Source organism: Dermacentor albipictus, unplaced genomic scaffold (genome assembly GCF_038994185.2).
Source record: "Dermacentor albipictus isolate Rhodes 1998 colony unplaced genomic scaffold, USDA_Dalb.pri_finalv2 scaffold_12, whole genome shotgun sequence".
NCBI classification, from domain to species: Eukaryota; Metazoa; Arthropoda; class Arachnida; order Ixodida; family Ixodidae; genus Dermacentor; species Dermacentor albipictus.
Genome location: NW_027225566.1, coordinates 2,383,801 through 2,407,994, shown reverse-complemented (window position 1 = coordinate 2,407,994; position 24,194 = coordinate 2,383,801). Strand labels below are relative to the sequence as shown.

Here is a 24,194-nt window from a genome sequence, read left to right as displayed (position 1 = left end):
CCACTTTTAATTAGGGCGCAGGGCATTCCGCCTGCCACATCTAAAATTAAGTAGGCCACAGGCGGTTACATTAAGGCTTCTGCAGACACGAATGTACCTAACGTACCTAAATTATTCCAAACTGGGGGGGGGTTCAGTCTATTGTAGTATGTGTGGGGGTTTGCTCGATTTAGAACAAATCTTTTGGCGCGGCTTGGCGTTGGCCGGTGATGGTGCTCAAGGTGAACAGTGGTGGCAGTGGACGGTTCACAGGGAAGTGCTGGTGGACCAACTCAAGACTGTCCAGAGGGCCCGTGCGATGGCACAGGGGCTTGGCCTCTCTATCCCGACGTGGGAGCAGCCCGCATCAGTCCCAGACGGATCCCCCAGGACCTAAATAAAGTTCTGCATACCATTGCATATGATTCGGCGGATTGAAAAACTATGAAAAGGGCTATAGCGTCGTACTATTTGGAATCGTCTCTTCAAAAAGCGTGCCCACGCCTAACGCAGAAAAGTTTTGAAAATTAGGCCAGCCGACCTTTAGTGGTGGGGTTCCCCTTGGCGGTAATGATTGTTGTTTCTGAGACCCTCCTTGACAAGCTAAACCTAGGAATACAAAGAAGATGACCTTCTGAAGAACGACAAGCCTTTGGTTGTGCCGTACCTGCACAAGAATTCGCACAACCTCAAGAAGATAACCAACAGGCATGAGGTGTCCGTCGTTTATTCGGCACCGAGCAAGCTGGCACAGTTGTGCCCACGCGTTTGCAACACTAAACAAAGAGGCTGTGAGGTAAAACATGAAAAGCCATTCGTCAAGTGTTCCACAGCAGTGGTCTATGTTATTCCTGAGCACGTGCTGGTGTAATACTTATTTGGCGCCTTCGTCGTAATTATGCTATTGCCTTGAAGTGTGGAAGGCTTTATACCGGCCAAGCCTGCCGCTGCATCAATGGCTGCTTGGGGGACGATGCCCGAAATTTAAGTGATTTAAAGGGCTAGTACGCACATTTGGTCGAGCACGTAATTAAACGCAGATGATGCGGGCTCTGTTTGGAGAAACAAAGGTTCTAAGTAAGAGCACCGACAAGACGGTGCGAGTCAATTCTGAAGCGTTCCACATAAAGAAATATAGCATCAAGCGCGTGAGCACCGCCTCATTGTCACTATTTGCTGCAGAGCTTGAATATTTAGAAGTGACCAAATACTGAATTGGTTGTCTTTTAGTATAGGTTGCTGTTTTCTGTTTTTCTTTTTGTTTCTGTTTCTGTTGATTGCCTGCACGTACTTTCATCGATGCGCGGTATAATTTTTCCCGATTGTATCGCTCCCTTCCACTTCATCTGTCTTTCGCCTTATATAAGATGTCCGTCTTCCGCAAGTAAAATTTAGTTGATATTCAGCGCTTGTGCCCCACCTTGTTCCTTTGTGGTTGCATGTGTTAGCGTTGTTATACTTGTCAAATGAACTATGCACCAACTCGTCCAGAATAAGAAGCTTTAATCAAACACATGTAAAACGCAGGAATGCTTTTATGAGATAACCGCTGCACTGATTTGAATCAGATTTGTTGCATTTAAGAGAAAGTTAATTTGCAGTGATGCAGCAAATAGAAGTTTGATTCACACATAGAAATTTTTCACAAAAATGCATGAAATCGATAAACTTGAATAAACAAATAGAAACTCAAAGTTTGCAAATGCGCAACTCCACCACGCAACGAGCTATGGAAAGAAGAATGATGGGTGTAACGTTAAGGGATAAGAAAAGAGCAGATTGGGTGAGGGAACAAGCGCGAGTTAATGATATCTTAGTTGAAATCAAGAAAGAAGAAATGGGCATGAGCAGGACATGTAATGAGAAGGGAAGATAACCGATGGTCATTAAGGGTTACGGACTGGATTCCAAATGAAGGGAAGCCTAGCAGGGGACGGCAGAAAGTGATGTGGGCGGATGAGACTAAGAAGTTTGCAGGGGCAACGTGGCCACAATTAGTACATGACTGGGGTAGTTGGAGAAGTATGGGAGAGTCCTTTGTCCTGCAGTGGGCGTAACCAGGCTGATGATGATGATGAAACTTCCCGTGTGGAAGCGTGGCCTCCGACACTTTCTCCCGATCTCGAAGGCCACGTGCGTCGAAAGCATGCTCGAAAGTAGGGAGCCGGAAGCACGCCACAAATTTGTCACTAAATGAAAAATGGTGTTCAAAGACGTCAGAAAAGTCAAATGATTTAAAGAGATTTTGCTCAGCATTATTGCCCAATTATCAATTATTCTCACAGTACCCTGCCTGCCATACGTCACCATAAGCGCATCCACTGCAATGACGCAGCATGCAATCGTATGCGGGCATATGTGAGCTTGCGTTCCAATGCTGGCGCTGAGCTTTCTCTATGGCTGAGCCGTGCTGCACTATGCTGTGCTCCCTGAAGGGCTGCAGAAGATAGCGCGAACCTTTCCGTTCTCACAACTAACCCCTTTTAGGTTGCGATGCGGATCTGTGACACTTGATTTCTTATTCTCGCCATGTCTGCCGTGGTGTCAGGTCGTCAGCAGGCACAAGGTTATCAAGGTATGTCGGTGTTTTGTTTTTGTACTATCTTCTCTTTTATGCCTCTAATGAGTGCTTAGCATGGGCCGGAAGAGCTGATGCATAACGCAAACGCCCAGCGGTTTCGGCAGTACCCTGCAATGCACGTCGGTGGTGTTTCTTCTCGGAATAGTACTAAACTGAGCCAATTGGCGCATAGCTACACTGTTAAAAAACCACCTTCATATTACGGTAAAACAACCTGCTAACTCTTGATGCCAGGCAGTTCCCGTAACCTTACATGATACTACTGCAGCCGTAGTTACCCACCAACATTATCAATGCCGTAACTCGAGAAACTACCTTTGAAGCCGTAGTGTTCCTTAACATTTCCAATCCCGTGCCACAAGAAACTACCGTTAAAGCCGTAGTACCTCCCAACGTTGCCGATGGCGTACCATGAATGAAAACTTTTATAGGCGTAGTTACCTACCAACATTCTCAATGCCGCACCACGGGTGAACGGTTATATTACTGTAACATGCAAGTTCACGGTCGGAACTGCAACTGGCGTACAAGGGATCTCACCTGTGAGAAATTGTGACTAGACTGACACCGTAATGAATTTGTACGGTTGCTGTGCTGTTGTGCAGGTTTCATGAGTAATGTAAATACTATCATAAAATGATGCAACATAAGTAGACGGAAGAAAATGAATCTCAACACCAGCGATTGCTACAGGTGCTCGTGTGTCACTCCTTTCCTTCCGTCTTGTGCAGCATTCCCTATTGTTGTAGCCATCTGTTACGTAGTGTAATTACAGTGGAACTCGTGCAGTTGAGTCCATTAGGAAATAAAGATGTTAGCCAGAATAATGAACAAAACGACCTTTTGGTCCTTGTATAGGAATTGGGAGCTGAACTTTTGTTGGTGAACTTTCTCCTTTTCTAACACCACCAAATGTCTTTTATGCAGTAATAATTGATACTCCATAAAGGTTACATGAATACTCAGGATAGTTTTTGGAAAAAAGACAAACACAAGAAGGTCAATTTTCAATTGTGTATTCAAGGAACATGTACGTCAGCCAGAACATGAGCCTGTCTTCGGCCATCAGAGGAGCTGAAAATGAAAAGCAGGAAATGCAAGTCAGTACCTGAAGTCAACGAAGCAATAATAACAGGCTCACAGAGCTCTATTTCTTCTGGAATGGCGCAATCTCTGCGCACGCCGCCAGATCTTTCGAACGGGCACCTTTGCTCCTTTTAATTTCCTGGCATGTGCCCTCCTCTTCTGATGTGCCGACGAGGTATCTGGAATGAATAAGAGATAGGCAGGTGACAAATGCAATTAAAAACAGCTATGCAAAAAAACCATTGTGGTAACTAAATTGAATTTCCAGGTTGGTGCTGCATCCTCTACTAACCTGCGCACGTAATTTCAGTCCCTACCAGTAGATACACACAGATATCTGCAGCTACGGACAATCATCTATCCAAATCTTGGCACTCATGCTAGGCTGTTCCACGCTGCAATGGAAATATGTGCAGCCATGACAGTATCCATGTAATGAACAGCTTGTATATGTATATCTGTTCCTGCATTCTTAACAGGCATAATCAGTGATGGACTAACTGAAACCGTTGTTCTTAAATATACAGGAAGTGATAACATGATAACATTTAGCTTGAAACTGCCAAACCTCAGCAAAGAAAAAGTGATACTTTCAATGTAACACAATGCAGAAATGAAAGATGGCATGTCTTCCTGGTGGAGAAGTCAAAATCAGTATAATAAAAATAAAACCCAAGGACACTAGTCCAATAAATCTGCCTTGTGTTCATTTTCTTGAGTAATATTGTCGACAGGCAGCGTTATCTGTACAGGTGTAAGGGAGATTAAGTACACCAATACATGTCACCGTAACTTGCAGATACAACTTGCAAAGTATACTGCTTAGTCTCACATGCTTCCTTCAGACCATCAATACCTGCTTTTTGTGGTTAAGCTGTAAATATGGCAGGGCATAACAGACAAGGTAATACCATGCAGTGTTACCTTGGCCAGTCTCGGCTAAAAGAAACTTTTACAGAAAAAAAAAGTTGAGAACTGCCAACTGTAGCGCACATTTTACAGCAAGTAGGTCACCTATATTCACCCTTCCCTTTAGTGCTAATAGCACATGTTATAAAAAGCAAGGCGAATAAACGAGCTAATAAAGGCTATCTATCGCGATACATAGCTGTGTTCCACGTTAGCTCTGTGGAATACCTACTGTCTGCTGTGTTCAAATAATTTATTAATTCCTCAAACACCTCTGTCAGAGTATCACATGACGGGCGGGGTCTGTTCGATAAAGAAAAATTTCTTCTATAGTGGCCTTGAAATGGTACAGTTTGATCGGCGGCCGTCTTAACGAAGGATGTCGGGTACAAAGAAGTATGTGCAGGCGGCAGATACATAGTTTTATGTGGGATGTGCGATGGCGCAGTTGCAATTTACAGGCGATATTGCAGTTAAGAGAGGAAGAACCCTGCAAAAAAATCAAAATTTTGTGTCTTGTTTCCAAGTCGTGAAAGTTAGCCTGTAAGGACATGCTACAGTAGTAGAAATACCCGTAATAAACAAATTACTAACACGAATTGCCGGTTTCATACTCGATTACAAATATTTAGGGTGCTTAAAATTCAATTTTTGCTAATTGCACTGAACTCTGCTAATTTTGACTACCATACAATCCAAAGCAGATGCACATTTCTATTTTTTCAATAGGCTCAGCTTTGATTTATGTGTATCGGGTTATACCATTCATAGTAGTGTTTCGCCTTGTTGAATGCTAATGTCTTTAGTGTTTTTCTAGAGTGAGGTTGCCTGGTGTCTTGAAGAGAGTTGCTTTGTTATTGTCTCAAGAAAAAATGTCTCAAGAAGCAAGAGGTACTCTCCTCTGAAGAAATTCAAGAGTTGCCCCTACACGTGCATCATATTCGATGTTCAAGCAGTAGTGGACAGCAAACAGGTACTGAATAGCCAGCTTCAAGCCGATGTTTGGCATTATGAGCTCCCTATCCACAAAAAGATGGCAGGTGGATTGAAAGATGGACTGACCTGGAAAAAAGCAGACAGTGAGAAACATATATCTTTGTTAATACACGCTGAGCAGTATTATTCATTTATTCTCCAGTGGTTAATAAGAAAGGCATTACAGGCAGATCAGAAATTAGTCAATCTGGAAGTGGGGGTGTGCAAATAAAAATGAATACAACTGCTTAGCTAAAAGGGCTCAGAGCATTTAAAATCCTCTCCAAGTTCCCAGTTATCTGCCCTCATCAAAACTGCCACTCAGCTACCAGCCAAGAACGATAACCGCAACAGTCAATTGAGAAAAGCGCTCATGCCTGCTGTACAGCGCACTACACCAGCCACAGATGAAAGTATGCCTATGATAGAATGTGCACCACTCCTGTCAGTGACAGTGTTCATGAGGATACTGTTTTATTTGTCGCTCTTAAGCAGCGTCCTCATGATGTGATCCTTGGACAGGACTTCTTGTCTGTCCACTCTGCACTTATCAACCGTGCGAACGGTGTTCTTCAGCTTCAGCTTACGTCTGAACCTGACATTGTTCGTGATCCCCTGAAACACCTGTGCTGCATTGATTTCTTTTGCTCACTGTCTCAAGCTGTAACCAAAGTCTCTTCGACGCCTTCTATTCATGTAATGATATCCTGTTAGTTTGAAGACATTTCACGTTTCCGTTGATAAACGTTCATGGCAGTTGAGTGCTTGAGCAGTGTACCGGTGACATCAGGGCCAAGAAACTAAACGAGAAATCGCATTATATCGTATCTATAAAGGTTCTATTGTGTGAGTCAAATCCTCGAACTGCCAATTCTTGTCTCATTCACTCCTTCATTTAACATAAGTGGTTGCATGAAGATTACCAGGGCTTCCAGTGAAAAACTAGTTTGGAGAAATCTTTCGTACACATAACTTTGAATTTTAGAGTTATTTAGAGCAGACACACAAAATGTTTTATTTTTGAGATAGTTGAAGCGTTCTAGGTTATAATTTTAGGGATGTGTTTCGCTAGATGATACACATGTATGTTCATTGTATCCGGCGGGCTCATTTGGCTTGCTCATTGACAATGCGAAGTTAAAGCAAGGAGGGCATATGGGTGTTCTGGTGCTTGTCCTGAACCCCTTTACGTGATAAAGAATGTACAGGTTATTTTGCTAGTCATTGCAAAATGTTTTCGTGTACTCAAATTCACAGTCCATATATACATACAATAAAACACTAGCCAAGCCCTGTTGCTCTTTCGACTATTCAGGTCACTTTGGAGTAATCGTGCTTAACTGAAATGACGTTAATGTTAAATGCTGCATTAAACAACCCCAACATTCAGAAATGCAGTGTTATGTTACAGATCGTTTGAATGATAGGAACAAAGTCCATCGTGCAGCTTGTTTTTTCTAACCATGGAGCTGATCACTCAAGTCTCAGCTTTGCCAAGAGTACTTAGGTGGGAGACCCCTGTGCCCTCCACCTTGCTTCAGCATTGAAGAATGAGCCGAAAGGCTCTTGGTAAGTCACTGGTGGTGAACAGAGCTGGCAACTCTATATGAAGATCCTTTTCCTAACAAGAGTCTCCATTCCAAGTACCACCAACTGCTGCAGCAATGTCTACATCAAATCAATTTACTACTGGCTGCACATTGCCATAATTAGTCACAAATAAGTACCCTCTCAGCTCTGATGGAATGGCACCTGAGAAAAGCCACAGCTCACTATTTGTTTCAACATATTCAGTTGAAACATATACGAGTGTAGCAACAGGTGCTTGAACATTACCAACTGCATGAAGCCTGCTTTGTGGAAACATATTCGTTTAGGAACATAGCATAAACCGAAGAGCGTGACAGGCAAGCCACAAACATACCTAGTCATTTATGCTGATTGATCTTAATGCAATAAGCTACTCTAGCTTTCTGTAGAAGAAATTCATCACAGTCTCAGGTTTAACTTTTTTTCCAGGTGCCATTTTTCTATGCTTTGTTGCAATTACATCTATGTTTAGTTTGGTATCGACAATCGGACTGGTAAGCAGCTCCCAAACAAGTCAACAGCTGTAATTGGGCCATGAAGCAGCCACAGCTGTGGGAATAGGCATTAGATAGATTACGATGATTTTGTTATGTAGCATTTGGTGACATACACTATCTAGCTCTTCAGAAACTTCCTCGCGACCTTTGCAGTTACTTGCTTTTCTTCATGATGAAGAGTGCGTTTCAGACTTTTGGGTATAGGACGTATTTTAAAACATTGGTAAATTAAAAAAGGCTGAGAAAGCTCACCAAGTGCAACTGCGACAGGGGAAACGGGCCGGGTGTTAAGAAAATTGCCAGTCATTTCTGTTGAAGCCTGAAACAAAAAAGAGTGCAACCACAGCTTAAAGTAATCACATAAATTTTAGAGAATGAAACATTTTTGTGCATTTGAAATGTAGGTTAGTTCCAACTGAAACACATTTGCTGTAGATCTGTGCTTAGTGTCTGGACCAGGACATCTGGTCAGTGAGGCACGAAGTCTACTTTTTGATAATCTAAAAATGCATGTCTTATTTTTATAACCAAGAAGTGCATACGAGAGAAAGAGCTTGCTGATTAGGTCTCTATATTGTATCTAGGCCTGTCTGTGTGTGCTGGAAATACAAAACGATTGAGAAACAAAGCAAACATATCATAGCATTTCTTCTGATCGGTTCAAAACAGAGCCGCATGCTCATGATAACTGCACTGGTTTAGGGAACTTGTGTGCTTGTGTGCTTAAATCCTTACAATTGTGAGATTGACTTGTTTAGTTTGCCTAACGTTCATGAAAAGGCCCTTTGTGATAATCCTTGGGGATCTGTAGTCAAATATATCCAATCATTTGAGGTTAGAAAGATAATGGTTGAACATGGTAGAACCTTAGACGCCTACACCCAATTGAAAGAATAACATCACCAGTAACAAATCATAACACCACCTTTCCTGCTCACATAAGCATGGATTGACTGTTTTTCCAGTTTAAGTGTTGAAACTTGAACCTTATAAATAATGTATAACCTTTAGCCTGACAGTTCCAATGGTTTTACAGTGGAAACATTTGCCTGAATTACAGTGCTTCTAGTATCAGGCATCAGCTGCATCACAGTGTTAAAAGAGTGAGAAATCTAATGCGGTAGTGTGGCACAGAGATACTTAGAATTATCTAGCCCAATTACATTTGAAAACTACTGGGAAAACAAGGGGAATGCGGGAGATGGAAATTCAAGATGATGAGAAACACAAGAACAAGGTGAAAGCCACAGCCAATGTTTCAACAAGTGGACTTGTCTTTTTCAAGGTGACATATGCTCCCTTCGGCACAGTATATATAGGTACGTTTCTTCTAAAGGGGAGAGAGGGTAAGGCGGGTTGGCGAGGAGACTACGGAAGGTGTGTTAGCGGCGAGGGTGTAGAATTCAGGAGAAAGTTGTGCTCTCAACGTCGGTGGAGGAAGCAGCGTGTGTGAGCATGCTTTTATTAGGGTGAAATGATGTTAGCTGACTTTTGCATGCACCAACATGTGTTTAAAATTTCTGTTGCAGCAATAGGTCACTCTTGGTACCACCAGGAACACTTTTATCAGTTGCTCGTTACTTGATAATATTGGGTGCTATTTTTGTACGATGTTCTTTATGTTCGGGAGTGCATTAGAACATTTTCTTATAAAAACTGGTGGGCTCTAAGATTCTGATGTAGGCTGTTTCTTAGCTAATTCCGGCTGCCTGTTCAATCTTGGTGCGACGTCTTAAGTCCTGTCGAGAGGAATGTGTCGATAGTTTCTGCTAGCGTTGCTTTAAAGTCATTCAGATGATGGATATAATCGTTGTCTTCACTAAATTTTCTTCTTCGTTTTGCTTGTCCGCCGAAAATTCCTCGCTTGCAGTGTCACGGATGATGACTGGTGTAGTCCAAATACTGCTGGCTATCCATAGGCTTCCGGTAGTGTTGTTCTCAGTTTTCTATTTTCTATGTAGACCGTCGTGTTGAGCAAGTTTATTTGACTAGGAAAGTGGCGAGCTGTAATGTTAATACTCGGGTGAAAGTGGTTCAAAAGGTTAATTAGGTCGGTTAGCGTACTTATGCCATGTTCCCATATTATAAATATGTTGTCAATGTAACGCAGATAGGTGTGGGGTGTTAAAGGGTATGATTTTATATGAGGTTTGTTTCAAGCTGCCGCATGAAAATGTTGGCATACGTGGGAGCGAATAGTGTTCCCATGCTTTTGCCGAAAGTTTGCAGGTAGTGAGCAGAAACGAATTCGAAATAGTCTGGTGTGAGAACTAACCTAAGGAGTGACAGGTAAGCTTCAGGAGCGTGCGCTTGAGGACTGACTGCGAGGGACTTTGATACAGCTTCAATTCCTTCACACATGGGTATGTTAGTGTAAAGGGCAGAAACATCTAAAGTTACTAGAATAGCGCTGCCTGAGAGGATTTGGTTGGCGTTAATGCCGTCGATAATTCGAAGGAAGTGAGGCGTCTTGAACAAAAGGTGGGAGGGTGTGCGGCATGTTTGACAAGTGGTGATTTAAGAATTTAGATAGTGACTTGGTAGGTGTGTTGTTATTAGACACTTTAGGCCGAACTGAGATTTCTGCTGTGAATATTTATTGTACGGGAACCTGATGTTTTTTAACAAGAAGATAAAAGCGGCCTGCTTCTTTGTTTTTAGGCATCATAAAGCTATATTCAGACTCGGTGATCAGTGCCTGGGACAGGAGCTCTGCTATTGTACTTTGCACAAGGTTGCTGTAAACCGAAGTCGGGTTAGAGTCAAGTTTTGTGTAATGGGCAGGATTGCGCAGTTTGAAGGCCTCAGTTTTGTACTTTTCTATAGGCCAGATTACAATACTGCCACCTTTGTCTGCAGGTTTTATTACAATATCCATTCTTTCCACAAGTTCCTTAAGAGTTTGGTGTTGAGCGGGGGACAAATTTTTGCTCTTGCGGCAACGCCGCATTGACTCTAGAATGCACTTTGATATTAGCTTTATGCACAAATTGAAGTAAGGGCACTGTTCGACTTCCGGTGTCCACGTGCTAGGTGGTCTAAGAGTCTTTATCCTGTTTTCCTACATCTGGCCTATCGAAAAAGAATCCCTTGATTCGCATGCACCTTGAAAACTGTTATATCCTTGTGGAGTTCATACTCATTTACTGCGTTGTTCATGAGAAAAAATGTTAGACCACGTTAGAGGAGATCAACTTCATCGGGATTTAAGCTCTGTGATATGTCCACTACATTGCTGCAGTGTTCTGGATGCTCGCTCGTAGCACTATCGGTGGAGGTATGTGCTGTAGAAGTCATAGCAGTTTTCTTGGGTGGATCTGTGGTTACAATACCTTTGTGTTGGTATTTATCTAGTAGATTTTCCTCCCTAGTTTCTGCGAATTGTTCAATTTCTCTTTTTTCCAGTTCTGATCAACTTGGGCTCTCAAGCTGATTAGTAGTTATCATAAGTCGTTCCCGGCAGTGTCGAGAATATAAATTAAAGAGAGTTACGCATTTTCTAAGACAGCATTCCACTTCAATAATATTCTGAAGGGTAAAGAGCCGAGGGCACATCTAACCTTAATTCTAAGGCCTTCTGAGATTTTCCCGTGGTTAATGCTGCTAGTGTAAGTTTTTAGGTGAAATCTGTAATTTGTTTGTTTGGCGGCGAGTTTGCGGGAGTGGAGGAAAGGGTGAGAGTTGTTATTGCGTGTGCAATATATTTGGAAACTACTGTAAAACATAACTACAGGCTGCACATTGTGCTGTACATTCAAGGTACAGCCACATACAACTGTAAAAAAAGCAAAGGTAATCAATCTTGCACTTATGCAGCAGAAATCAAAGAATGACCACTAACGAATCACTTACAGCCAACATTACACCCCAAAAACTGACTAAACCTTGTGCACATGTGGCTTGCATACAATGCATGCATGTTAACACCGGCTCTTACCTCATGTACTTGTACGAGTTGGCTGGGGTCACCTTTGAAGTAGGACACCACAATGGGTATAAGACCGACCGATGCAGCATCCTTGTGACCCAGACTGGTCTCTGCTTGCGTTATCTTCAAACTCCACTCCAGCGCTGCGTCATGCCCCGTGTTCGAGTGCAAGAACGATGTAAGCAGCAGCACTACATCTGTGGGTATGTTGCTCAGCCTTCCATCCATTCGCACCCCTGTAAGTCTTAAATAAAGAGATGCAGAGAATAAAATGTTATTATGTACCCATATATTTCTTACATATGGAAGAATAAAGAGCTGGGCACATTGGTACAACATGGAAATACTTGTAGAGGCATGAGCCTGTTGATATTGATCTTTTAGCACATTTGTGTTATCTCAGTCAACACATGATTTTGCTGCATTGTGTTCAATCCATGGTTGAATGTTTAGTTGCAAGTCAGCACCGGTGCATATTTTCATTTCCTACAAAAACCCAAACAGTCCCAAACAGTCCAGTCCTGCTATCACCAACCAATTCACAAGCTAGATGGCAGGTTTGCAGACTGTGGGTATACATAACCCACATTCTTGAATCATCCAGGCCTAAGTGGCTTTCTCTATGCCCTACAGCTTCCAAACCCTGTATGTTTCAGCATGCTTTAACTGTGCTGCATAAACATTGATATATAAGTGGTTTTGCATCCACTAATGCAAGCGGCAATTTTCACCCTACAACTTTAACTGCCTTATTTAACATGCTTCTTTAGTTTCAAGTATGCATATGTGCAAAAAATTTCAAATTGATACACGTTACAGAAAACCTAAAATTCTTTAGCTTATATGTACTTCAGCCTTTCTGTCTGGATCTTGCTGACGTTAAATAACCCCAGGTGGTCAAAATTAATCCGGAGCCCTTCATTACGGTGTGCCTCATAATGAGCACTGGTTTCGGCACGCGAAACTCCAGAATCAATCAATAAATCAATTTTGCTGAAGTGCACCCTAATTAACTCCTTTGCCTGCTATGAAATATTGTTTCCATGCCCAAAGAATGAGGCAAATTCCTCTTTGCTGCTATTTTGTTCATAAAGGTACTCTGGGCTGCTTCCAGTTACATTAAAGCTAAAAGCTCGCCCCAGCTTCAGATGCAGTTGCTTCAACTGCTGTTCACAAGATATGGACAGTAAGAGTACTATTGTAGTCAACGTTGCTGACGTCTACTGCAGAGCTATTTTACAGCAGTTATGGCAGTCACTGCCCCACAAACAGCCTTGACAGAATGCCTCTGCACCACTTCAACATACCCCGGCTTGAATGAAACCATGAAGGTCACTGTGGGTACTGCTAGTGTGAGGCAAACACAGGAAGACAGGCTGAAAGGCAATTCAACTTCTGCTGGAACCGACGGTGACATGTTTCTACCTACTTTCTCACTCGTCTTGGCACTTCCACTTTGCTCCTGGAACTCACATGGGCAGAGCTCTTAAGAATTGTGTGTTGTCAAGCTCAGATCAGACCAATCAGAGAAGAATGGTGAAGTCACTCACTGCCAACTTGCTCAATTTTTCAATTTACTTTTGTTCAAGTTAAGCAGCCATTTCAGTTTCTCTTTTCAGCTGCTTATACTACTATAGTTAGACAATATGAATAAATTTCCCCTAGTAGCTCGTTGAAACATATACCTTTGGAAATGGTCGAGAAGATGTTCCTTCTTAAACAGTAGTGGCCACATCTCCTTAATTTCCTTGGCTGAGTGTACTGGCTCTGAAGAATTTATAAAGGCTCTGATCAAAGGGTAGCATTCTGCCATTGCCTTCCTCTTGAGGGGGATGTCCTCTTCACACGGTGCTTTCGATGCTGGGTCAGCCAAACTTTTCTTTGATGATTCTAGCTCATCAGGCGCTAATGTGACAGTAGCAGGCTGCCAATAAATGCAGCCATACGAATAATTCGAGGCTTGTTTTTTTGTATTTGTGTTACTAGAGAGTGCATCTGCGAGACGCTTACAGCCTCTGCGGGTGTTCTCAATTCTTGTTTCAATCTTGTAGGCTAGTCCCACCAAGGAAACTGAGTTTGAGCTGGAGTTAGGGTCACCAAGTGAATGTGAGAATTTGCCGACAGCATAGTTTGCGATGTTCCTGATTTCCTTCGCAGAAGGTAGGTCCTTCACTTTTCGGCATGCAGCTGCTATCATTCTCACTACTTTCTGTTTTTCGAGTGGCCGAAGATATGCACCTTTGTCTAAGGCATCCAGCACATCCTGGCTAAGGTTTTTCCAAGAGAGCTCTACCTTAGAAACGAAAGATGTTGCTAGGTCTCTGCTGCTCGATGACCTGACTTCATCGTCGCCTGAAAAGCATGAAGCATAGCCTTCAACTTAGACCACAACAGCACTACATCACCATAACATTTGGTATACAAAGTGTACCTGAAATTAGCATGTGCGCCTTTCCAGTAAAAGTAGTGACGTTTGAATAGACTTGCCTGAAGTCCATTCACCATTGCACACAGTGAACGTATGAGTGCCACTCTCAACTGATTCAGCCAAGCAGCTGAAAGGCTCTTCATCAACCTCTGTTCCATCAAGTAGATAGACCTTCAAGCAGCATAGAGTATTTATTACCTTGTACACAGAAATGAAATGCGCACAAATTTCAGGCTTTGCCACAGGTGTGTTCTAGCTACATTAAGAAATCTACGAAGGGGTGAGCACAGAACCTCCTTATCCTGCAAAAAAACACCAATCGCACAGCCCTCAGAGCTCAAATGAAATCATTTGCGTTGGTCGTCTGCACTTTGCATACCAAAGACTAAATTATAAATAAACGTAACAGAAACTAACACTAACACAAGGCACATTTCTTAGGAGCAGCCACATACGACATTCAATGCTTCTAACGATGAGCAGCAACCATGTCAGGTCATCCAAAACTTGGCATCATTTAGCACCTTCAGCTGACCCCTTCAGACTGCCACCTGGTGCTATAAATTCATGCTAATCCATACCCGGCACAACTCTTCATGTAACATGGCTTCTATTGGATTACAACAAAATTACAGTGCTGCTTATCCAAGCCAGAGCATGAAGAAAAAAGGCATGCCATTGACAGCATCAACAGCTGTAAGCAACATTGAGTCCAGCTACACCTACTGCACTCACAGGAGCAAATAACAGCCTGAAAATACGAAAAGCAAAGATACTATGCATTTCCTATATGTATTTCCTAGTTGCCATGGAATTAGGAATATATTCAAACTGGTAAGCATAAGCTCAAAGTACATTTACAAACCTTCATGTCCTCATCGCGACACATTCCAAATTCCACAGCTTTCCTTTTTACGGCATCAAGCTTGCTCACAACTGCGAGTTTCTTGATGGTCTTATCACTGCACCATAGCTTCACGATCATCTGAAAAAAACAAGGCACGTACATAGTTGCTTGCTTAATACGAATGCAATGCCAGGGTGACAAGAAATGTAGTCAAAAGAGCCTCAAGTTGGTCAAATGAGAGTGGAACTTGATAGAGGAATTCTGTGAAACATGCAAGGTGGAGAAGTAAATATTGAAGTGGAAATTAGACATGTACTCAATTATACGAAATTGCTGCAAAGGAGACCAATACAGGTTTCTCGAAGGTAACACTTTGCAGATGAGGAAAAATTCGTCCTGTTCTGGGACTGAAACAAAGGACTACCTACTTTCTTTCCGGGGCAATCACTTCACCGTTTAAACTAACTAGGTGGATAGCAGATGGCAGCATTTACTGGAACTCAATAAAAGCTCGAAGCAGCGCCAATTGACAAAGAAATCTTGTGAAAACTAACAACGGGGAAAGAAGGTGAATTACTTCACTTTGTAGGTGTATAACTCCACCTTGCGAATTTTTCAACTACGAAGCTCCACTATGGAGAAACCCGTATGGGTTGTCTTTGTAGCAACTTGTTAGAATTGAATAGATGTATTATTTCTATTTCATTAAATATGCAACTAACTGTACAACTGGACCACATATGTTTATTGATATTTCAACTAATTGCACTGTGAAATTGCAGCAGTCCACTTAAATGCATTGATTGCTTCTTGCCCCTGAATTAAGCTGCAAAATTACAGCTGCACCGCCAAAAACACAAGTGGGCTAACTGTTAATCCACCGCTCAAAAAAAAATATCATGAACCACTCCACTCTGTGAAGGTGGGTGACCAGCGAAGCTGTTTAGCGCACGACACATAGGTGACATAATTTTTACCAAAGTACGAACATATTTATTGTCCTGATTGGTGGTCATCGTGCCGATAGGTACGCACACACGTTAGCGTATCACCTCTATTGTTAAATCTGTCCGTCACGTAAGACAATGAATGGCTCATATCGCCATACCGCCGTAAACGTGGCCTCCCCATTACAACAACAGTAGTGAAATTCTACTCTGGATTGATGGGCGGCAACGAAGCCAGCTGTGAAAGAAGACAACGCTTGATCCATTGCTGATGCTGATAGTTGTTTGCACAACGGAGCCAGCTGCGGAAGAAGACGATGCCGAACGCGCAAGAATTGGAGCTCTTCTCTGGAGCTCCAGCCTACATGTCCCGTCCTCTAATCCTCTTAAAAAGAGAAGCATTACGTCTGTGTTTAGGTCTTCCTAAATTTGTTGCCAATTCTATTCTTTATATAGAACCCCATGTTCCGCCACTTTCGGGCAGGTTCCGGCTTTTGACGGTGCAGACGTTCTTAAGGATTTATGAATCACCACTGCGTCATCCCGAAATAATCTTTATTTCACAACCTGCATTGTTTTTCGGTGTCATCTGGCCGCGACTACATAATCCGCAAAATATATTCATGCAAAAATTACTTGACTCTTTGCGCGTGCACATATGCGATGTACTTGCTATTAACGACAGAGCTATTGCCACGGGTATGCAATTCGATGACATCTTTCCTAATTATGCAAAATTACTTCCACACCGTATTCTAGACGGTATATTACAACATCACCTGAAAAACCTTCAGACAAACGTTGTAATTGCTACAGATGTTTCACAATGTGAAGAAAAGCCAGGTGAAGGAATATTTTCCAGATTCTCGATTGGACATTTTCTCTTCAGCTGCCAGATTTCATACCGATATTTGTAGCCGAATTCATGGCCGTGGTGCTGGCATTACGCAAATTAGGACCATCAACTACGTCAGGCGTGATAGTCACTGATTCGTTATCATTGTGCTCATCCCTTACTGCTTCTAGTGATTCTCGCGTGATGAGGACATTTCAATCATTGGTACCTGGTTACTTGAGAAGCATGCGTTTAATTTGGGTGCCTGGCCATAAAGGACTAATGATTAATGAAATTGCAGACTCTCTAGCCAAGGCATCGATAAGTGGCGCGATTCTTTCTTGCTGCCCTTTGACTGCTTATATTACTGCTGCCAGATTTCGCAGGAGTATCATTACGCAGTCAGTATCAGGCTCCGCAATTACTAACTCTGTGGATTACGGACATCTCCTACACCCTTGGAACAGAGACTTTTGCCGAACACGGAAAATTAAAGTGTCCATCACGAAGCTGCGCTGCCGTATACCTGCATTGAACTTCTACCTCCACAGGTCCCCTCACCATTATGCTCATTCTTTGGCGAAGCGGAGACAATCGACCATTTCTTGTTGTCTTGCAGACCTTTTTCTATTATAAGAAAACGACTACTCGATATCCCGCTTCGCTCTATTGGTCTAACTTTATCAGTGCCTGTGATCCTATCTTTTGGAGCCTCCATTGTTGAGTTCAGCCACAGAAATGTTTGCTTGGCGATGCAAAATTACCTCATCGAAACCAATCGATTGCTATGTTAGATTGATCATTCTCCCTTCCAACCATAGCTTTCTTTAAATTTTTTTCTATTATTATTATTATTTTATACCCGGTTTTCATCTGATTATTTTCTTTTTTCGCCAAACAAAACGTTTACTTTTAAACTCACACGCTCAAATTGTTAACTCCCTTGTTATCATTATTATTTTTATGCACCTAATTAAACCACCCGATTCTTGGCCAATCCTCCACTGTGGGTATGTGCCACGGCCACTTAGAACAACAACGAGTGTGTTTGTGCAGTTGCGCTGAGTTGTGCCAGCTCTGGAAGAAGACAACGGTACTAAAGCTATTGCTGATGATAGTTTCTGCGCCCATCGGACGAACAGATTTTAGTTTTGCCTAGCAATATATAGCTTCGCTGTAAAAGCTATTTTGCTTAGTAGGCATACTACTCCAATCCCTATAGCTGCAATAAGTGTGCATTGCCTTTCATTTTGTTAAATGACGTCACTTGGGCGTCGAATTTTCAATCAGCCAGCTCACCATGAAGTCAGCGCAGCACGAAGTTTCAAACTCAATTAAATAAATTGTTGCACTGGATGTCACTTTAGCATGGCGGCAAGCAGCTGTTTTCCCTAGTATTCCTGTTTCATGATGGTTAAGGCAATACTATTGAAAGGATTGCACATATGTAATATTGTTAGCCCCTTGTCGGTACTCTACATGAGCAATGGTGGTGCTGCGTCCTTGTTGGTTGAAAACGTGGGTTCATGCTTGTAACCAAACAGCAACATATATATTTTACCTTTGCAACAAAAAGTTAAGCCCTACTTCAAGCTAAACACTTGTTTGACAAACCAGGATGGCTTATTTCATTCTACCAATATCACTGGGAGCTTGTCCTCCCCCAAAAATATGTCGTCAAAGAATTAGGAAATTAGAAAAGGAACAGCCCCACAATAATTCTGGATCGCAATGAGAAGCCTGCTTGGGCCTGCTGACTATGTGGGCTAGGTGATTTATTGATACTCTATCATATTAATGGCTAACGCTTTATTCATTACTAGAATTGAATCAGGTTAATCAGTGCAAGTCATCCGTGATTAATTAGTTAAGCGTGTCCCCTTAAAACTATACATGCAATTCTTTACACATGCAAGTTTCATTTCTGCGTTGAAATCTTTTCGTCACAGCAGGATTTCATGTGCAGCTATACATATGTATTCCGCTGAATGTGCGAAGGCAGACAACTTGTCAGGTGGTGTTTGATTTCAAACCACAGTGATGATGATACAACACTTTGCAGGGTGTATTAAGCACAATCTCACTCTTTCATGCATAGGGCCAGTGCCCAAACAGATGTACATTCGAGGAATTTCAATGCATAGCCAGCGTTTCTGGTGCAACTCAAATGTGCTCTGGCATATGAAGCTTTCTATAGAAGGAAAATACCAGCAAAATTTGCCGCTGCAACTGAACTCCAATTCTTGTAATTGTGTGAAATGCATGGTGCACGTCTGTAAGGGGAAAAACAATTATCTAATGTAATGTATAAATGTGGAATAATCTTTTTTTAGGTTTTGCGCACATCAACAAGCAGGACCATTTTGCTGTTTAGTGGCTGGCTACACAAAAAATGTTAACGGACTAAACCTGGTGTTTATTGGCTTGAAAAATCAGGCTAGGCTTGTCACTATTCTATGTAGACGAGATTGAGACGAAGGCCACCTTCAAACCTTGCAGGCAAACTACATCTAGTTTGTACGACATAACTGCTGCATCCAGGGTTGAAAGTTTCTTTGTAGCAAGAAAAAGGGGGAAATTGATTTGAGGGCTTTAAATGTGGAAGCCTTTAGTTATGCTTAATTGTTCAGATCAATGTCCTACAAACAGATATATCCTTGTTAATTTCTTGTATATATCTACGGCTTAAAATATCAAGTTTGACTGATCAATCCTGTTTTCATATTATCTCTAATGAATTAATTTCTTAACATACATCTGTCGAGTAAGGCACAAAACTCTCGAGATCCCCATGACTTGCTATCACCTAGCAGCAGCATTGCATTATCATGCCACGCTTTCAATTGCCTCGCAGCTCATAATTTGGTAACAGAGCATAATTATTGGGGAAACATATAGAAGGGTGGGGGAGAGGTTCAACACAGGGTTTCCCTTTTGACTTTTGTGTTGCAACCACTGTGCTGTTTGCCAGACTGCAACCTAGTGCAATAGTACAACTAACATTTTTACTCTATTTTTAGTCTTCTGCAACATCATAAACGTGCATACTAAAAATATTCTTACATGCTATGCCACCCATGTCCATTATGTTCACAATCTTGGGATTGGGACTACGCCGTTTCTAATAAAGCTCAGTTGATAGTCGAGTCGTTGTGGGGTGAACCTCCCCTCTTGTCCTTTGTGTTTTTTTACTTGTTTTTTTCCTTCAACTATGTACCTACTCGAGCACTATGAAAGCAAACACCCAAAGTAACACGTGAAAGGCTTTATAGCACTTCAATGCACATGCTTCACACAAAATGTTCCATAAGAGTGCATATTTAAATTATTTCCCATCAGGTTAGTTCAAAGCACAGGGTACAGTTATACCTGCAAATAGCAGGGTGCAATGAAGGAAACTATGTCAGTTTTCTCAGTTTTCAGAAAATTATATTGTAGTATATATATTTCTGTGTTTTTCTTAATTAAAGACAAGTTTCATGTTCCTATCATGCTCACAATGCACATTCACCTTTACTCAGAGAAGTACAAAATTAATTCACAGACATCCACTCCTACTTCACGTGCCCGCACAGGGCTACATCACCCCCGCACAGGGCTACAGGCACCTCAACTACATAATATCGCGTTCAGTACGAGCTAATACGCGCAAGCGCGTGGCTAAAACCATCGCGGGTTATAGCACGTACTGAGCAGCACTGGCCGGCGATTCGGCGACACATTTTAATTTTCAGGGGATAGCGCAAGGTAAGCCGTTCAGTTGCATGCCCAGAAAGTATGTCTACGATTGAACGTCACAAAAGCACTCGCATGAGGCCTAGAAAACTTAACCTATAGAAAGGCAGGCGCACGGGCGTCAGGTGATTCGCAGATGAACAGCTTTTCGACACAACAAAGTTTTCAAGTTCATTCAAACTTACCGTGCAATCCTTTGACAGAGGAGCCGTACAGTCCACACCGCTGGTTGCACCTTACAGCAGCGAAAAACGCTCTAAATGAAAGTTGCCGCCGGGACACAACCGCTCCGTCTCGCAAATCCGAAACCACGACAGCAATTGGGCCTGCGTGCGACTGGCGGTATTCTTCCGCGCCGTGGTGTCGTCGGGCGTGGTCGCGCAAGTTCCGAGCAAGAAGTGAGTTCTATGGAAGCTTTAATGCTGCATTACCGAAACGGATATAGGATGAGCCTTCTTGCAATCGCAGACGATAACGGTACTTACCACATTAGTTGCCATACACATAACTACTTATCATGCCCCCAAATAAGATTCCGTTGTGAAACGCATTCATAGCCGTTGAAGCCCGTTACAGGACGCGGCAACTACGGCGTTCGCGCGGCTGCGGTCGCGTAAATGTTCCTGTAATTTTACGGGTTTTTTTAACAGTATAAGACTAGTCCAATTGGTGCATAGCTAAGACTAGTTTAAACAGCTGAAGTGCAACCCGAAACAAATATCCATAGAGAAGCGACGGTCTTGTTTGTCTCCTTTTGTCCCGTGTTTCGGTTCATCTTCTCATACTCGTCCTAGTCTTTCTTGTACTTTACGTGCTTCTCGCGGTCCGCAGGTTTTGTGCACAACGGCGCGATGGTTTCGGTGGTTCTGGCACACGTGTTCGATAGCGGTGCTCGATGTTGTGAGGTAGTCACCGTTCATGTGTTGCCTTGGAGGTCTTTTGTAATAAGTGATGTCCGTAGAGCTACGTCATAGCTTGCACGCTTTGTTGCTCCACTGTACGTTTACATAGTTCCGGTGTGCAGTATTACGTGCTTGTATCATTTGTAGGCACAAGCCATGTACTTCCACGTGTTCTTGAACAGTCGATCTTTTTGCACATTATATAAAGCTTTGCTGTGCTCTACTGCTTGCAAAGACAAATTTTATTGTCAGTGGTACTATTTAAGCAGATGCCTTATATCTGCCTCCATGATAAATGTGCTATAGGTGTGGATTTATACTTTGGGATTTTAACCTAATCATTGCATTTAGAGAAGCTGAAAACGGGTTTGTTTAGGCGTCTTAAGCTACCTTGTATGTCTCACCCACGCATTCAGAAATGTGCCTTTGCTTGAAGCCCATCATTCATTTGGTCGAGATAAAGCCATTATGGTCGAGATAAAGCCATCGAGATAAAGCGAGCGCGCCCAAGGAGAGACAGTGAGTGTCTTGGGCACGTTCGCATCTGGCGTTATAGTGACTAAGTCAAGTATGGGCTTCAAGTAAGTGTGAATATCGAAATGCGGGGTAAGAATAAACTATGTGTTTGCATAGTTGTAAAGATTCTGTCCTCTTTTTCAGGTTTAGGTTGCTCAACCGAGCTAGCAAGAGAGTTATCTTCCAAGTACGATTCACCCTGCAGCCCCACATAGCATCGTACCGGGTGCCTTAAGAGAGCTGACAACTTTTTTTCCTCTTTTGAAACTGGTAGCGGTCTAACTTGTAGTCATGGTAATGACTACAAAGCTGAACATCACTATCTTCAGCGCCCAAAAGTAATGTTCCCTTTGAAGTGGCAACCTTAAGATGAGCACTCACTGCCCCATGTTTCCTTCGTGGTACTGCTGCGAAGGCCAATGCAATTAACCACTGCTGCTATGTTGAGCCCAGTGTATGAACGCCAGCCAGATAACGATACAGAGATGTAGTGGCTCTTCTCCAGCATCAGCTGAATCTATGCCTTGGCCTTTCGTGGCACCTGACTGCATTTTAAGTAGTGCGGTATGTTTTCCAAAATGTGACAAATCTAGAATCCTGTTACGTGATGTCAGGCTGAGTGTACGGAAAGCACTGAGACGGTTTAAAAGGAAAGGGCTGATTTGATACTGCTACAAGTGGCTCAGCACTCTCAGCAGCATGGTGTGGCCTGATATCCCTGCATTGGGTTGTCTAGTTCATGCCAAGTGTGCTGTAGTACCAGGTAACCACTAAGTGCAAGTACATTGACATTCTTTATGATCCATGAATCTACACACGAATTGGCTGTAGTCTCACTCGCATGGATATATGGTACAGTTATTCTACTCGAATAATTTATAGAGCATACCATTTTTGTACTTACATTGCATGCTTACTTATTAGAAGAAAATGACTTCCTCGTTATAACAGTCTTCATTTCTAAAAAGTCAGAATAATATGTTACAACTATTTTTTTATGCAGCAGCTGTGTTCCGAATTTTTCTCCTTCATCGAGAAGCCAATTTAGCACCTTTTTGCTGCAGGGGTTACCTGTTTCTCTTACACAATTTATAATTGCACTATAGTATTGGTGTTTTTTTTTAGATTGTTTTTCTTAAAGTATATTGCTGTTTTGGGCCTTCAGCGGTTGCTCTCCTTTATGTTTCACTACATTGTTTCTATTTTTTTTCTTTTGCTGAATACAAGGGTAGTCGAATAGTGCTTTAATGTTTCCATATGTGAATTTTGTTTTTGTTCATGAGAATCAAGTCTGATGGGCCATTTGTGTTTTATTTTACTTGAGAGACGCAACTGACACTGTACTGTGAGAAGTGTTCTTGTGCAAGCGTTGCTTTTTTGGCTCATTTTATTTATCCTTTAGTATGTTTATGCTTAGCTGCTATGCATATGTGGTATTCTTGTATTGGTTCGTGCGTAAAGTGCTCATTGTGCCTTTCAGAAACCAAGAGATGGCATTATGTTCTATTTTTCCTGTTCACTTTATTTTCGTGAGACAGCTGCAGTCTGCTATTGTATTTCACTGCAAATATTGTGTAAAAAATTACGTACTTGTCGAGCGGTTGATACCAGTAAGAAGTTGCACAATAAAAATGCTGGTGGTGACAACAAAGTTTTTCTTCGCTTAGTAACAGTTGCACTTTGATTTGTTGTCCCAAACAGTTCTGGACTGCCTGAGAAGCTGCGTACACCAATAATTACTGGCTGTAGTAGCGTCTCGAGCAGTTTGGGGTGCAATAAATTGAAAAAGCCCAGTGTATGCATGCATGATGAATAAAACAAATAGCCAAAATTAGTGCTAGGCAAATCCAGTGAATATATATTAAATGTTGCATATACAGCCATATGTAGTACAATTGATGTCTTGTGGATGTTTTGGACGTCTATCATATGTTGCATATATCCAGCCCTGACATCCCCACAACGTACCACTTACGTTTTCTGGGTGCATTTGCGATGATTCATAGTACATCCATGCAACGTTTTCTGGACAAATCTGCATATCTAATGAATCTCCCAGGTGTACCATATTATGCACATCTAATGGATGTATCTGGCTATCTGGGTAAGAAATATGGAATTGGACAAGCATTGACGTCGATGGCAATGACAACGGTGGTATGACGACAACGAGATGATTACAACCATATGACCATTCTTAAATGGTGATGTTGGTATAACGACGACAGCGTGACAACTGCAACATGAGGACAACTGCATCACGATGAGTGTCCCGTAGGACCACCAACGTGCTGCAGATGTCCAGCGGAGATCCGGAACGGGACATGCGAACGTCCCTAGGACATAGGAAGCCTGTGGATCTTTACTGGATGTCCATAGGATCGGCCCATGCACGCGAAGTGACGTTCATAGAAACATTCCACGAACATCATAATAGGA

General features: G+C 42.3%; 1 protein-coding gene across 1 annotated transcript in view; it reads right to left on the bottom strand.

Annotated features, from left to right (window-relative positions):
* The window catches only part of LOC135921347 (uncharacterized), a 44,655-nt gene extending 24,010 nt beyond the window's left edge, over window positions 1-20,645 (bottom strand). Inside the window, exons 1-5 of the mRNA XM_070528515.1 lie at window positions 20,523-20,645; window positions 14,839-14,958; window positions 11,555-11,789; window positions 7,870-7,936; window positions 5,484-5,617 (exon numbers count right to left, since the gene is read on the bottom strand). Coding sequence (XP_070384616.1) covers window positions 5,484-5,617; window positions 7,870-7,936; window positions 11,555-11,773 — 420 coding nt within the window. The 5' untranslated portion in view covers window positions 11,774-11,789; window positions 14,839-14,958; window positions 20,523-20,645. The remainder of the gene's footprint in view (window positions 1-5,483; window positions 5,618-7,869; window positions 7,937-11,554; window positions 11,790-14,838; window positions 14,959-20,522) is intronic.
* Between the last annotated feature and the right edge of the window lie 3,549 nt (window positions 20,646-24,194).